We start from the raw sequence: 14,430 nt of genomic DNA, 5'->3' as shown, positions 1-14,430 counted from the left end.
CCGGCGCGGGCGGCGAAGGGACGAGAAGGGCGATACCGGAGATGGGCGCGTCTGACGTGATCAAGCACATAAAGGACGCGCTCGCGTCCGCCCACCCCGGCGCGGTCGACGACGAGGTGACGGAGTACGTCGCCGACATGGCGAGCGAGCTCCTCGCCGACGGCGATCCGGGAAGGTGTCGTCGCGAGATGGCCGACGAGTTGGTGGACGCGGCTGGGCCGATGCTGGCGGAGTTCATAGGAGACGACGCGATCAGGTCCCTATTTGACGGAGCGGTGGCGCACCACCTCGGGGGAGGAGGCGACGACGCGGGTTCAAACCCGGACGTTGGGGGCGACGGTGCGGGATCGGAGTCGGCCGCGAAGCGATACTGCCTCGACCTCGAAGGGATCATCCTCGCGTTCGCGGGGAAGGTGCTGCTCAGGCCGACGTCGCTGAAGCTGGAGCGCGGTCGGCGGTACGGGGTGGTGGGGCAGAACGGCGCGGGTAAGACCACGCTGTTGACCCGCCTCGCGGCCGGGGACATCAACGGGTTCCCCAAGGACATCAGGTGCGTCTTCGTGCAGCACGAGGTGCTCGTGACCTTGGAGCAGACCATCCTCGCGTTCATGACGTCGCAGGCGTCGACGCTGGACGCGAACGCGGCGGACGTGAAGCCGTGTTTGGAAGCCGTCGGGTTCACGTCGGAGATGATCACCGAGAAGATGGTGAGCGAGCTGTCCGGGGGTTGGCGAATGAGGCTCGCCATCGCGAGAGCCATGCTGCAAAAAGCCGACCTCCTCCTGCTCGACGAACCCACGAACCACCTGGACGTCAACGCGGTGGAGTGGCTCGCCGGGCACCTCCGCTCCCTCACCGACACCACCACGCTGGTGGTCAGCCACGACTACGACTTCCTCACCGACGTCGCCACCGACATCGTGCACTTCGAGGGCCAGACGCTCACCTCCTTCGCGGGCGGCTTCCCGGGGTTCCGCGAGAAACGCCCCAACCTGGTGCTACCCCGCATGAAGCGGGACATGGTGAGGGCGATCGAGACGAACGCGGAGGCGGTCGGCGAGACGGTGGATGGCGGCGACGTCCACGACGCGCGCGCGAGAGAGGACAGGGAGAGGCGCAGCAGGCTCGCCGGCGTCGAGCTGCGAAGCGAACTCGGATCCGCGGCTGGCGTGAGAAACGCGGGAGCCGTCGGGTCCCTCGCGGCGGCGATGACGAGCACATCCTTCGCCAAATCCAACGCCCGAGACAAGCCGTTGATCACGTTCCCGGACCCCGGTCAGTTGGACGGCGTGAGGAGCCGCTCGAACGTGGTTTTGCGGGTAGAAAATCTCTCGTTCGCGTACCCCGGGGCCAAGTCCAAGCCGGTTCTCGACGACATCAACTGCAGGGTGTACCTCAACTCCCGCGTGGCCATCGTCGGCGCGAACGGCGCGGGTAAGACCACGCTGCTCAAGAACATCGTCGGTGAGCTCGTTCCGGGTCAGGGCTCCGTGTGGAAGCACCATAACCTGCGCGTGAGCTACATAGCGCAGCACTCGATGCACCACCTCGAGTCCAACCTCGAGATGGCTCCCAAGGAATACATACAGACGAGGTTCTTCCTGGGCCGCGACAAGGAGCTCGCGGCGATGGCGACGATGGACATGAGCGACGAGGACAAGGCGCAGATGAATATCAAGGGGAACGTGTGCGAGATCCTCGGCCGCGCGATGAAGGGCGGGAGCCTGTGCTACGAGGTTAAGAAGTTCGGAGATAAGCCCGGCGTGACGCGCTGGGAGCCGGTTGAGTTTCTCAAAGCCGCATACGTGGCGAAGATGACGAGGCACTACGACGAGAAGCTCAAAGCGTCGCAGTCGGGCCTCGACATTCGGCCGCTGACTAGCGCGGAGGTGTATTCGCACCTCGCGGACTTTGGAATATCGCAGGAGCTCGCCGACGGCAAGATCAAGCGCATGTCCGGCGGACAAAAGTCACGACTGGTGTTAGCCGCGGCGATGTGGACCAAACCGCACATCATCGCTCTGGACGAGCCGACCAACTACCTGGACAACGAGACCCTGCAGGCGCTCACCGAGGCCCTTCGTAAGTTTAAGGGTGGGGTGTTGACCGTGTCGCACAACGCGGGTTTCGTCGCGGATCTGTGCACGGACTCGTGGCGGGTGTACCAGGGCAAGGTCACCTCGGCGGAGGAAGGGGGCAGAGCCGGTAAGCAGAGCGCCGCGGCGAGGCGACGCGCGAGGGACGCGGCCAAGCGCGGCGGCAGCGGCGAGGAGGCCGGCGGTGATAAGGACGGCGGCAAGAACGAGGAGGATGCCGAGGTGCAGGCGAACGGTGCTCGCGTGGACGACGACGTGGACCGCACGGTGACGGGGGTGTTGGTATCCAGGCCAACCGCGCTGGACGTTAAGATTTCGCAATTCTCGATGCAGGTCAACGGGCAGCAGCTCGTCGAGGACTGCGACATCGAGCTCAACGTCGGCAGGCGGTACGGCTTACTGGGCGTCAACGGCTGCGGGAAGAGCAACCTGCTCGCCGCGCTCGCCAACCGCGAGCTGCCCGTCCCGGAGCACGTGGACGTCTTTCACCTGCGCGAGGAGGCGGAGCCGTCGGACCGCACGGCACTCGACGCGGTTGTCGACCACATCAAGCTGGAGGTGACGCGTTTGCACAAACTCGAGGCGTCCACGCTCGCTGAGGGCGGACCGGGGGACGAGCGCCTGCAGCCAATCTACGAGCGGCTCGAGGAGTTGGACTCTGCCGCGTTCGAGGCGCGCGCGGCTGAGCTGCTGCACGGCTTGGGTTTCAAAAAAGACATGATGCGGAGAGCCACCAAGGACATGTCCGGCGGGTGGCGCATGCGCGTCGCGCTCGCGCGCGCGCTCTTCGCAGCGCCCGCACTTTTGCTGCTGGACGAGCCCACGAACCATTTGGATCTCAGCGCGTGCGTGTGGCTCGAGCACCATCTCGCAAAGTACGACAAGTGTCTCCTGGTGATTTCTCATTCACAGGATTTCCTCAACGGGGTGTGCACACACATCATCCGCCTCACGAACCGCAAGCTCAAGTACTACACGGGTGACTACGACACCTACCAGAAGACATTGGAGGCTGAAAACGTCATACAGCAGAAGAAGCACGACAAGGAGCAGGCGGATATCAAGCACCTTCGCGAGTTTATCGCATCCTGCGGAACATACGCCAACATGATGAAGCAGGCCAACTCCAAGCAGAAGATCCTCGACAAGATGGAAGCCGCCGGGCTCACGCCGTCGCCCAAGGCGGAGAAGACGTTCGAGCTGGCGTTCCCGGAGTGTCGCAAGCTCCCGCCGCCGGTGCTCCCCTTCAAGGAGGTGTCGTTTTCCTACCCCGGAGCCGACGTTGGCGGTGGGCGAGAGCTGCTGAACGGGCTGGAGTTTGGCGTCGATTGCGACTCCCGCATCGCGCTCGTGGGACCCAACGGCGCGGGAAAATCGACTCTGCTCAAACTCATGACCGGCGACCTGACCCCAACGTCCGGCAGCGTGAGCCGGCACCAGAACCTGTCCATCGGACGGTACCACCAGCACAGCGTGGACGTCCTCGACCCGGCGTCGCATCCCGTCGAATTTTTCCTTCAAAAGTACGACCACATGAAGAAGCCGGTGGACGAGTGGCGGGGTTACCTCGGTAAGTACGGCATCTCCGGCAGGCTCCAGACCACGCCCATAGGGCTCTTGTCGGATGGCCAGAAGTCTCGCCTGGTCTTCGCAATGATCTGCCTCGCGGAGCCCAACCTGCTGTTGCTCGACGAGCCGACGAATCATCTGGACATCGAGGCGATTGACTCGCTCGCGACGGCGATTAACAAGTACGCCGGCGGGCTGGTGCTGGTGTCGCACGACTTCAGACTGATCGACCAGGTGGCGAAGGAGATCTGGGTGTGCGAAGACGGGGGCGTGACGGTGTGGAAGGATGATATTCGCGCGTACAAGCGCAAGCTGGCGAAAGCCGCCGGCTTGTGAAGTACCTTTGAAGGTAGTCTACGGAGGTACCGAGCTAGTCACTGTCAAAAGCGTAGATTCCTTCATTCACGTGCCTCTCTACTCGTCAGCGCCTGGACGATGCCAGCGTGGCCACTACTCCGCCCAGCACCGCGGCGCCCACGCCCAGCGCCCCTATGCCGATCACTCCGTCCGCGGCGATGCGATCTTCGATGGCTGCCAGGAGCGACGTCGCCTGCCTGCACTCGGGATCGTGCGAGAGGGACTCCTCGCACGCGTTGCGCGCGGCGAGATAGTCGCCGTCGTTGAAGTGTGCGACCGCCGCGATGTATCGTCTGTCGCGCGGGAGAACGCTCTCGCACCACTGGTGCGCGCCCGGAAGCAGGAGGTCCACCGCCCGCGCCGCGTGCCCGGGCTTCTTGGAGTGCGCCAACGCCCAGGCGAGGCGGAATCGCGCCTCGTCGTGCGCGCGCTTGGTCTCTTCGCTGGAGTCCGACGTGCTCGCCGTCGCTGCACGAGGATGAGAAAGGGACGGGGGAGATGAGACGGGGGCGTGGGGACGGGACGGGACGCGGGGAAGGAAGACGCGACGTGCGCGAGCCAGATCGGGAGCGCGGGGAAATCGAACCTTCCGCGTAGAGCCTCTCGGCGTCGGCGACCATCGCGGCGTCAGCCTCCGGTAGGCCGGGGCCGGTGGGGTTGAATATTCGCTTCATGTCCTTGATGCCCTGCTTGAAGGACATCAAACCCTCGGCGAAGTTGTTCGGGAGCGCCATCTCGCGCGCGTTTATTCTTTGACCAACGCAACGCAACGCGGCGAAACTTAAGATATTCAAGGCAAAGTCTACTACGGTGTGGAAAGACTGTCGATGCAGAGCCCATCGGCGCTCCTCGTTTACCGGATGAGCGGGATCGTCTCCCGCTCGCGCTCGCGACGACCGACGGCGAGTCGCGCGCCGACGAGAGCCACGCCGGCCGCGGCGACGACGACGAGCGACGCCCCAGCCGCAAACGTAGTTAAGCCCTCCCACCGTCGGTTCACGTCCCTGGCGACGCTCACGCGCCACGGCGCCGCTCCCAGCGCGGCTCCCCGCGCGCTCATCTTGCCCAGCGACGCCGAGAGCGCCGCCTCGGCTTCGGCCATGGCGGACGCCGCGGCGCCCGGGTTGTCCGCCTCGTTGCGGTAGTAGTCCTGCTTGAACACCGAACCCTCCGTGCACTGCGAGCGCAGCGTACCCTCGTCCGCTTGGTCACCCGCGCGGATGACGACGGGGTAGACGGACTCGAAGAGCAAGCCGCACGTGCCGAAGAGGGTGTCCGGGCTGGGCGCCGCGCGCTCGAGCCTAAAGAATCCATTCTCACCGAAATCCAAGCCGTACGAGTTCTTGACGAGCCAGTACTTGACGCCGTTCTCCTCGCCCCAGCCCACCAGCAGCGCGGCGTGGTTGATGCTCTGGATGCCGCGACCCGCGGGGGGGCACGACGCCGCGTTGATCACGCCGCTTTCGTAAAACTGGAGGTTGTTGGCGTTGATGCCGATGGCGATGGGCCCCGCGCCGCGCACGGCTTCCATGAGCGCGACGTTACCGCCGGTCATCTTGATGTCGCACATCGCCGGGGTGTCCAGCGAGAGGCGCAAGTCGGGGTCGTCCCTGCACGTCGCGGTGTCGTCATCCTCGGGTCCCGCGCTGACGTACTTGGGGTCGTTGTAGTCCCGCCTGGAGGAGAGGCCGCCGTTATCGCCGATCCAGTCGTACGCGGTGTACATGTTGCCGGTGTTGCACCCGTTGTCCTGGGTATCGCACGCCATCAGCTGCTTCACGCTCATGTCCTCCACCGGAACTTGTCCGCCGTTGAGCACCGCCCACCGGCTGGCGACGGAATCGGCGGTGACAAACGCCCAGCACGACGCGCAGATGTCCTGCTGGTTGTGCACCGGGGTCACCACCGCGTTGTATCCGTTCGGTGGGGTGGTCCACGAGAACTGCTTGCCGGACTCCTCCTCGATTCGCGCCTCCAACTGCGCCTGGCTCGCGCCCGCCGCCGCGACGGCTTCGCCGAGGTAACTCGCAACCTTCTCGTACGTGAGCTCGTCGGCAACCTTGGCGACGCGCGCGGCGGAGGGGCGGTAGCGGAGGTGCACGCGCTCGAACTCCTCCTCGCTCAGATCGGCGAACTTGCCGAGCGCCATGTTGAACGTGCGGTCTGGGAGGGCGGGGGGAGGGCGGGGAGGGCGGGGTGAGGAAACGATCGATTGGTTTTTTTTTGTGCGCGCGACAGTATGGGATTGCGGGTTCGCGCTCGTGGGGTGTTGGAGTTTTTTTTCAGGCGAGAGGGTCGGTGGATCGCGCGCGCGCGGCGGCTCACCTGGGTTGGCGTTGTGCGCCTCGACCATCTTCTTGTTACGGTTGAAGATCTCCTCCCTGAAATCGAGCGAAAAGGAGGGGGCGATCGGTCAGCGTTCGGGTTCGTTGGGTGTTGCCAGCTGGCCGAGGTTTGACAACTGTGTACATGGATGACCGTGTGGCGCTCGATTTTTCGAGCCGAGGGACGGGGGTTGGCGCGAGTAGTACGCGGCGCTCACCTCAGCATGGACGTCTCGCACGCGTTCGGGTGGGTCTCGCCGCAGTAGTTCTTCCCGTGCTTGTCCATGAAGCCCAGAAACGCGTCGCTGTGCCTGTGGCCGACGTGAGAACCCGTCGAACCGACGGACGACCGCGCCGAACTCGCGTGCTGCCTCGCCTGCACATCGGAAGGTGCGAGGAGCACGAGCGCGAGCGCGAGCGCCGCGAGGATCGTCACGAAGCGCTTCATCGATCCCGAACACACGGACGCGTTACCCCGTGTACCAAGAAATCCGCGTGTCCCTCTCCCTCTCAGGGACCACGCGTCCCGAGCAATGGCGCTGCGGAGCGTCGACCCCACCACCATGGATGCTCGGCTGCGCGGGAATAACGACCGGCCGTTCGGTTTCACTCCTATGGGAACGAGTCTCATTTTTCGCGTAATTTGCTTCCCGCCGGACGGACAGGTTTTCCACTCCCTCGGATGTTACAAGAGTACAGAGTAAAATTGCACACCGGAGCCCGCCGCGAGCCGGGAGGTTTCCGAAAATTTAGGACAAAATTTAGGACCTTGGACACTGTATAGCACTTTCGCACGTGCAAATTGCTAAATTTTTGCTTATATTTTGAAATCCAATGATTTATAGGCAAAAAATACGTGGGCGATTACGTAAATTTCTACATTTAGCCAATGATGCTTGACCCAGGTTCACACATCAAAATCTCAAAAGATAAAATCTGACATGTTTTCTTAACTGTTTGCTATGTGGCTGGATCGCCAAAGTTTGGTTTGGCGATTCAGGAGCCTCGCCAATGAAATTTTTGAAGCAACGAAGATTTTGAACCGTCGTTTTCGAGTCAAAATATAACCCTGCGAAACCTGCACATCTGTGTGCGAATTTCGCACATTTCGCACATAATTTTGTCGCGCCTCGGATGAATCTGTGCGAAATGTGCGAAATTCGCACACTGTTGCCAAGTTTCGCAGGGTTACATTTTGACTCGAAAACGACGGTTCAAAATCTCTCGCTTCCCTTCGGGCCATGACGAAGCTTCCGGCCGCTTCCGGCAGACGGGCGCGGGCGAGCATCATCAATCGCGATGTTTTCCCACACGCGGAGGGCGCAAGGGTAACACCCACATACATGGCTTCGGAGAGGGCCACGAGAGCCACAGCTCGGTCAATCAAAATGGGAGCGTCCGCGTCCAAGCCCGCGACGACCGCGACGGGCGGTCCATCGAGCGGCAAACACAAGGAGGCGAAGCTCGCGCTGGCGGTGGGCGGAATCTTCTTCGCGTTCTCCACGTTCGCCGTGATGCAGGAAGACGTGTACGCCACCAAGCACGGCCCCAAAGGGGAGAAGTTCACCCATACTTTCCTCGTGCTGCTCGTGGAAAGGGCGGTGAACACGGCGGTGGGCGCGCTCGGGTGCGCCGCGTTCGGCCGAACCGGCATCGACGTTCCGATCCGCGAGATCCTCGTGAGCGGCGTGTCGCAGATGCTCGCGATGGCCACCGGGAACGAGGCGCTGCGGTACGTCTCCTTCGCCACGCAGGTCCTCGGCAAGTCCTGCAAGATGGTGCCCGTCATGATCGGCGGCGTCGCCGCGGGCAGGAAGTACCCGACGTCCCAGTACCTCCAGGTCCTCGTCGTCACCCTCGGCGTCGTCGTGTTCAACATGGGCAAGTCCAAGCCAAAATCCGCCGCCGACAACAGCGCCTTCGGCCTCGGCCTCATCGCGCTGTCCCTCGGCGCGGACTTCGTCACCGCCATGCTCCAGGATCACGTCAAGGCCGCCACGCGACGCCGCAACCCGCGCGTGACCAACGCCAAGACGTCCATGTTCGAGTCGATGGCGTGGACCAACGCTGGTGGGTTCGTCGCGGCGTTGCTCACGTGTTTGGCGACGGGGCAGCTCGCGGACGGGATCGAGTTCACGCGCCGACACCCCGCCGTCGCGAACGCCATCGGCGCGTACGCGTTGTCGTCCGTCGTCGGCCAGCTGTTCGTGTACTTCACCATCACCGAGTTCGACTCGCTGGTGCTGAGCACGGTGACGACGACGCGGAAGATCTTCAGCACGGTGTACAGCGCGCTTCGAAAGCCGGAAAACGCGCTCAACACTACGCAGTGGGGGGGATGCGGCCTGGTGTTCGCGGCGTTAGGGTACGAGCTGCTGGAGAAGTACCTTCGCAGGGGGGGTAAGCGCGTGAAGAAGGCGTGAGAGCGACATCTGCGATGTATTAGTCCTTATTAACAGACCTCGCCCGGTGACGCTACGCTTGATGGGATCGATCTGCTGGCGTCCGCGGAACCAGTCATCACAAATTCGTGTCGCGTTATCCAAATGGCGAAGTACGTGGTCGGCGTGGATGGCGGAACCGGCGGCATCCGCGCGGGTCTCTTCGAGATCGCCACGGGTGAACCCGTCGGATTCGCCGATACCCCCTACGAGACCAGGTACCCCCAGCCCGGATGGGCGGAGCAGGATCCGAACGACTGGTGGGTCGGGATGGGATCGTCCGTTCGCAAGGTGCTCGCGGACGCCGGCGTCGCCGCCGCTGACGTGGCGGGAATCTGCTGCGACACCACGTGTTGCACCGTGGTCGCGCTGGACGACGCGGGCGACCCGCTCATGCCGTGTATCCTGTGGATGGACATGCGCGCCGCGGAGCAGACCGAGCAGGTGCTCGCCACCGGCGACGTCGCGCTCCGCGTCAACAGCGACGGAGCCGGGCCCGTCAGCGCCGAGTGGATGGTCCCGAAGGCGCTCTGGCTCAAGCAGAACCGGCCCGAGCTCTTCGCCCGCGCCGCGAAGGTGTGCGAGTACCAGGATTACGTCAACCTCAAGCTCACCGGGCGGTACTGCGCGTCCGCGAACAACGTCGCCGTGCGATGGCACTTCGTCGACGGCAAACCCCCTACGACCCTGCTCGCGAAGCTCGGCATGCCGGAGCTCGCGGAGAAGTGGCCGAAGGACGTCGTGCAGATGGGCCACGCGGTGGCGCCGCTGTCGGAGGCGGCCGCGGCGCACCTGGGCCTCGACGCCGGCATCCCGGTGGCGCAGGGCGGCGCCGATGCCTTCGTCGCGATGGTCGGCCTCGGGACCGTTCGACCCGGTCAACTCGCGCTCATCACCGGCTCCTCTCACCTCCACCTCGGGGTGACCGAGGGCGAGTTCCACGGCCGGGGGATATGGGGCACGTACTCCGGCGCGCTGGTCGGGGAACGCAGCCACGTGGTCGAGGGAGGACAGACGTCGACGGGCTCGGTGGTGAACTGGTTCAAGACGATGTGCGGCGGGCGCGAGGGTTTCTACGACGAGGTCAACGCCGCCGCGGCGCTGATCCCGCCCGGGTGCGAGGGCCTCGTGATGCAGGAGCACCTGCAGGGGAATAGAACCCCGCACGTGGACCCGCTGTCGCGCGGCGTCGTCTCCGGTCTCACGCTGCGACACGGGCGGGCGCACGTGTACCGTTCCATCCTGGAGGGAATCTCCTTCGGCACGAGGCTCATCTTCGACGCGATGCGCGCGAACGGATACCTCCCCGCCGCCGTCGTCGTCGCCGGAGGCGCGACGCGATCGGACCTCTGGCTGCAGATCCACGCGGACGTCGCGGGGATCCCGTTCAAGCGAACCAAATGCGCCGACGCCCCCGCGCTCGGCTCCGCTATCCTCGCCGCCGTCGCCGCGGGAGCGCACGGCGGCGACGTGTTCACCGCGGTCGACGCGATGGTGCACGAGGAGGGAGTGGTCATGCCTCGACCCGAAGTGCACGCGTTGTACGCGAAGCCGTACGCCGCGTACAAGGCGACGTACGCCGCGACGAAGCAGCTCATCCGACGGCAGGGCAAGTCCGCGGAGGGCGTCAATCCCGCGCCGAGGGCAAACAGTCTCGGGGACACCTCCCCGGGCCCTCGCGCCACCGTGTGCCCGTCGTTGCTGTCCGCGGACCAGGGTAACCTCGCGGGGGACGTGTCAAGGATGATCGCGGAGGGAGCGGACTGGCTCCACGTGGACATCATGGACGGCCACTTTGTCCCGAACTTGACAATCGGGCCGCCGGTGGTGGCGCACCTCAGGTCGCAGGCGCCCGAGGCGTTCCTGGACTGCCACCTGTCCTGCACCAACCCCGACGCGCTGATCGACGGCCTCGCCGTCGTCAAGGCCTCGTCGGTGACCTTTCACTTCGAGGTGATGGAGGACGCCGCCGCGTGCGCCCACCTCGCCGGAAGGATCCGCTCGCTCGGCATGCGGGCCGCCGTTGCGCTCAAACCCGGCACTCCGATCGAATCCGTCTACCCGCTCGTGGACGCGTCCCCTCCCGCGGTGGACATGGTCCTGTGCCTGAGCGTCGAGCCGGGTTTCGGCGGCCAAAAGTTCAACCCCGAGGTGTGCGCGAAGGTGAGGACGCTGCGGCGTCGGTGCCCGGACCTCGACATTCAGATGGACGGCGGGGTGAACACGGACACGGTGGGCGCAGCCGCCGCGGCGGGAGCGAACGTGCTGGTGGCCGGGAGCGCGGTGTTCGGCTCGCCCGAACCCTCGCGAGTCATCGCGGATCTGAGGCGCGCGGTGGTGGAGGCGAAAGCCGAGAAACCGTGGTTGGAGGAGTAAGATTAGCCCGTCGAGCGTCCACCTCGCGTTTCGACTTTTAAGGTGAAAGAATTATTCCTAAAAGACGTCGTCAACGCCCCATCACCGCGCTGTAGTCCAATTGCGCGAGGATCGCCGCGCACGTCACCAGCACCGCGGTTCCCACGCACGCCAGCGTCGCGTTGTGCGCGTCGGCGATCCGCCACACCCCGGCGTGCGCGTCCACCTCCTCGTCGAATTCGTCCTCCTCCCCATCCTCCTCCATCGGCGTAAACTTCAGACGCGAGTCCGTCGCACTCCCGGACCCACCCGTCAGCGGCGCGTACTGCTCCGCACACCGCTCCCGCGTCTCCCGATCCCTCCTCTCCCTCTCCTTGACGCCTATGTTCCACACGTTGTACCCCAGCGACGCTGCACACGCCAGCGCAAAGCCGACGATGGACGTCGTCGTCTCGGTCCGCCGCACCACGAATTGGTCCGAGAGCAACACGACGGCCAGGTCCTTGAAGGGCGTCGTCACGGCCACCGCCACCGCGGATGCCACCTTGACGAAGACGAATATCACCAGGTTGACCACCACCGCGAGCGCGCCGTTGAGGAACACCAGCGACCAGGCCAGCGCGGTGAACTCCCCGGCGCTCGCCGCGGCGGCGACGGAGCCCGATTCCAGCACCGCCGCGCCGATGGCCGCGATGACGCACTGCAGCGGGGCGGAGAGGAGCATGAGGCCGACGCTGCTCAGCCCGAGCGGCTGCACCAGTCGCTGCACCAGCACCAGCCTCGCGACGTCCAGGCTCATGGCGACGAGGGTGAGCGCGAATCCTACGGGGGACAGCGCCACCTCGCCGGCGTGGATCATCGCGCCCCCGAGGGCGACGACGCCCGCCGCGACGCAGGTGGCGACGCGGAAGGGCTCGGCTCCGACCGCCACGCTGAGCGCGGTGACGCCGACGGGGAGCGTGGACGCGATCATGGCGTAGAAAGCGGGGGATACCAGCTCGAACGCCCTGTTTTGCACGTACAGCTTCAGGGAGACCACCACGGAGAATGGGAGGAGCGTCGCGGCGTAATCCTTGCGCGAGATTCGCACCCGTCGCGCCTCGCCCGGAATGCACGCCACCTGCGCCACCGCGAAGATGGCGCACACCATCTGCTGCACGACGATGAGAGACCACTGGTAGTGGTACCCCTGGCGGAAGATCCACGCGTTGAACACCGTCAGCGTGGAGCTCGACGCCACGTTGGCGAGCGCCGCGAGGAGAACCTGCGCGCCCACGGGGAGCCACGTCCACAGGGTGTTATCCCTGACCGGTCCGTCGCGCCGCTTCATGGCGGCGACCGCGTTTTCGCCTCGGATCTCGCCCAGACGCGGGCTCGCGCTCGGCGGAGTGTTACAGGAGATCGATTAAAGCCGCGGCCTTGGCTGGTTAAAAACGCATCCGCAGAGTGCTTCCGCTGCCTGTGAGACGGTCACACGCAGGTCAGTCTCAGCCGGGGGTGCCGAAATTTTGTGCGCCGAGCTCGATTTTCTCGGCAGGGCCTCGCTCGCGAGAGAGCACTCCAGCAGGGCGCGACGACGGGGTCGGAGGGACCGGGCGCTCGTCGCGCGCTCCGTAGGGGCCCCGAGCGAAGGCTGGAAAGGCGCTCGGCGGGTTCGGCGCGGCCTGACCCGTCCCGGCGCGATGACGACGGAAGGCACCGCCGCCGGTCGGCCCGTCTCGGGCTCCGAGTGGGCGCGCTCCGCCTTCAGCGGGGGCTGGGACAAGCGCGGCGACACCAGGTGGCTCTACGCGGTCTTCTTCCTGCTCACCATGGCGCAGTCCCTGCCCCTGACCGCCATCCAGGTGGTCCTCAACCGCGACCTCGGCCTGCAGGAGCGCCCCGAGGAGCTCAACCGATTCTTCGCCGTCGAGTTCTCCATGTCCATGCTCAAGCCAATCTACGCCGCCGTGTCCGACTTACTGCCCATCGCCCGCCGCCGGCGGGTGCCGTACATGATGATCGGCGGCGTGATGTACGCGGTGATGCTGCAGGCGTACGCGTCGGTCCGCACGATCGGCCAGCTGTACGCCGCGGGGGTGTGCTCCGTGATCTTCTACGCCATCTGCGAGACGGGCGCCGACGGCTTGCTCGTCCAGCTGTCCGGGACGGACCCGCGGCGCGCGATGTCGACGCAGGCGACCGGGATGCTGGTGAGGTCCGCCGGGTCGTTCGTCGCGACGGCGCTGTCCATCCCGCTCCTCGCGGCGGTCCCCGCGCGGGCGTGCATCTCCGCCGCGGGATTGTTCGCGTTGGCCGCCGCAGCCGCAGCCGCGAAAGTCGCCGAGGAACCCGTCGTCGTTCACGCGAACGACTCGCCGGGGGGCGTTGGCGCGGGGCACGCGGAGGGGCGCGGGGCACGCGGCGCGGGTGCGGGGTTCTCGGGTTTAGGGTTTGGGAGTGCGGGGTTCTCGTCGGGTTTAGGGTTAAGGGGTTTGGCGCGTTTTGTTCGCCGGGGTTTGGGGTCCCCGGCGACGGCGCGACGGCTCGGCGCCGCGGCGGCGTTTCTGTTCGCGTATCGCGTCATGCCCACCGCGATGGTGACGTTCACCGCGTTCACGTACGCGCGGTTCTCGATGCCCGACTCGTACCGCGCCGGTTTGCTCCTCGTGTCCATGGGCGGGGGCGTCGCGGCGACGGCGGCGTACGGTCGAATAGCCGCCGCGGGCGCTCCGCTGTCGACGACGTTCGTGGTCGGAGCCTTCGCCGACGCCGTCTTGGGCTTGGGCAGGCTGATCGTCGTCCAGGCTGATCGTCGTCGGGACGGGGGGAACGGGGCCGCGCGCGCGCCGATGGGTGCGCTGGTCGCCAGCGACGCGTTGACGTCGTTTGGTCAGATGGTAGGGTACATGCCCGTGTTGGCTCTCGCGGCGAGGTGCGCGCCGAGGGGGTTGGAGGCGACAGGCTACTCCGCGTTGCTGTTCGTCGCCGACCTGGCCACCGGCGTGGGTTCGTTGCTCGCCGCGGAGTTGACGCGATCGATGGGCCTCGGCGCGGGTGAAGGGAGGTCGTGGTCCAGACTGGACGCGTACGTGTGGACGTGCGCCGGGCTGAAGCTGGCGCCGCTGGCGCTGCTGCCGCTCGTGAGAGGCGGGGGCGTGGACGATGGGGACGAGGGCGGGGGGGCGTCGTACGTGGAGCTGGACGAGAGCGTTCGGGGGGGTGTCGATCGGGGCGGGGAGACGCTGCTTCCCGATCCGCCCGCGACGACGAACGCCGTGTAGAGGGTGGGTGGGGTTAGACTTAGAC

The 14,430-nt window shown here is 65.6% G+C and overlaps 7 protein-coding genes across 9 annotated transcripts; 4 read left to right on the top strand and 3 right to left on the bottom strand.

Moving 5' to 3' along the window:
* Window positions 1–41: 41 nt before the first annotated feature.
* On the top strand, window positions 42–4,068 carry MICPUN_55988 (the record flags this gene model as incomplete). 3 transcript variants are annotated; one of them, XM_002500099.1, is made up of 2 exons in its annotated part: window positions 222–1,022; window positions 1,251–2,129. In XM_002500099.1, coding segments are annotated over 2 exons (1,680 nt in total), but the record flags the coding sequence as incomplete, so codon positions are not given. The 3 variants fall into 3 exon arrangements, with proteins under 3 accessions (XP_002500143.1, XP_002500145.1, XP_002500144.1); XM_002500098.1 differs by lacking the exons at window positions 222–1,022; window positions 1,251–2,129 and adding exons at window positions 2,311–2,363; window positions 2,387–4,001; XM_002500097.1 differs by having other exon boundaries at window positions 42–4,068.
* Window positions 4,069–4,086: 18 nt separating this feature from the next.
* On the bottom strand, window positions 4,087–4,756 carry MICPUN_55989 (predicted protein; the record flags this gene model as incomplete). Its single annotated transcript, XM_002499617.1, has 2 exons — window positions 4,087–4,490; window positions 4,609–4,756. 2 exons carry the CDS (start codon window positions 4,754–4,756, stop codon window positions 4,087–4,089), a joined length of 552 nt encoding a protein of 183 aa, XP_002499663.1.
* Window positions 4,757–4,783: 27 nt separating this feature from the next.
* MICPUN_113461 (cathepsin) lies at window positions 4,784–6,794 on the bottom strand (the record flags this gene model as incomplete). The annotated part of the gene is made up of 3 exons (XM_002499616.1): window positions 4,784–6,185; window positions 6,348–6,403; window positions 6,565–6,794. 3 exons carry the CDS (start codon window positions 6,792–6,794, stop codon window positions 4,876–4,878), a joined length of 1,596 nt encoding a protein of 531 aa, XP_002499662.1. The 3' UTR covers window positions 4,784–4,875.
* A 793-nt stretch (window positions 6,795–7,587) lies between these two features.
* MICPUN_98853 (Drug/Metabolite transporter superfamily) lies at window positions 7,588–8,769 on the top strand (the record flags this gene model as incomplete). Its single annotated transcript, XM_002500096.1, has 1 exon — window positions 7,588–8,769. The coding sequence occupies one exon, from the start codon at window positions 7,588–7,590 to the stop codon at window positions 8,767–8,769; it is 1,182 nt and encodes a 393-aa protein (XP_002500142.1).
* A 123-nt stretch (window positions 8,770–8,892) lies between these two features.
* On the top strand, window positions 8,893–11,163 carry XK-RPE (sugar kinase and ribulose phosphate 3 epimerase, fused; the record flags this gene model as incomplete). The annotated part of the gene is made up of 1 exon (XM_002500095.1): window positions 8,893–11,163. One exon carries the CDS (start codon window positions 8,893–8,895, stop codon window positions 11,161–11,163), a length of 2,271 nt encoding a protein of 756 aa, XP_002500141.1.
* Window positions 11,164–11,167: 4 nt separating this feature from the next.
* On the bottom strand, window positions 11,168–12,523 carry MICPUN_55992 (Drug/Metabolite transporter superfamily). Its single transcript, XM_002499615.1, has one exon. The coding sequence runs from the start codon at window positions 12,470–12,472 to the stop codon at window positions 11,234–11,236; it is 1,239 nt and encodes a 412-aa protein (XP_002499661.1). The 5' UTR covers window positions 12,473–12,523; the 3' UTR covers window positions 11,168–11,233.
* A 301-nt stretch (window positions 12,524–12,824) lies between these two features.
* MICPUN_98855 (folate-biopterin transporter family) lies at window positions 12,825–14,405 on the top strand (the record flags this gene model as incomplete). Its single annotated transcript, XM_002500094.1, has 1 exon — window positions 12,825–14,405. The coding sequence occupies one exon, from the start codon at window positions 12,825–12,827 to the stop codon at window positions 14,403–14,405; it is 1,581 nt and encodes a 526-aa protein (XP_002500140.1).
* Between the last annotated feature and the right edge of the window lie 25 nt (window positions 14,406–14,430).

This window comes from Micromonas commoda, chromosome 2 (genome assembly GCF_000090985.2).
Source record: "Micromonas commoda chromosome 2, complete sequence".
Lineage (NCBI taxonomy): Eukaryota > Viridiplantae > Chlorophyta > Mamiellophyceae > Mamiellales > Mamiellaceae > Micromonas > Micromonas commoda.
Note: the sequence above shows the minus strand (reverse complement) of the source record. Positions and strands in the feature narration are given on the sequence as shown.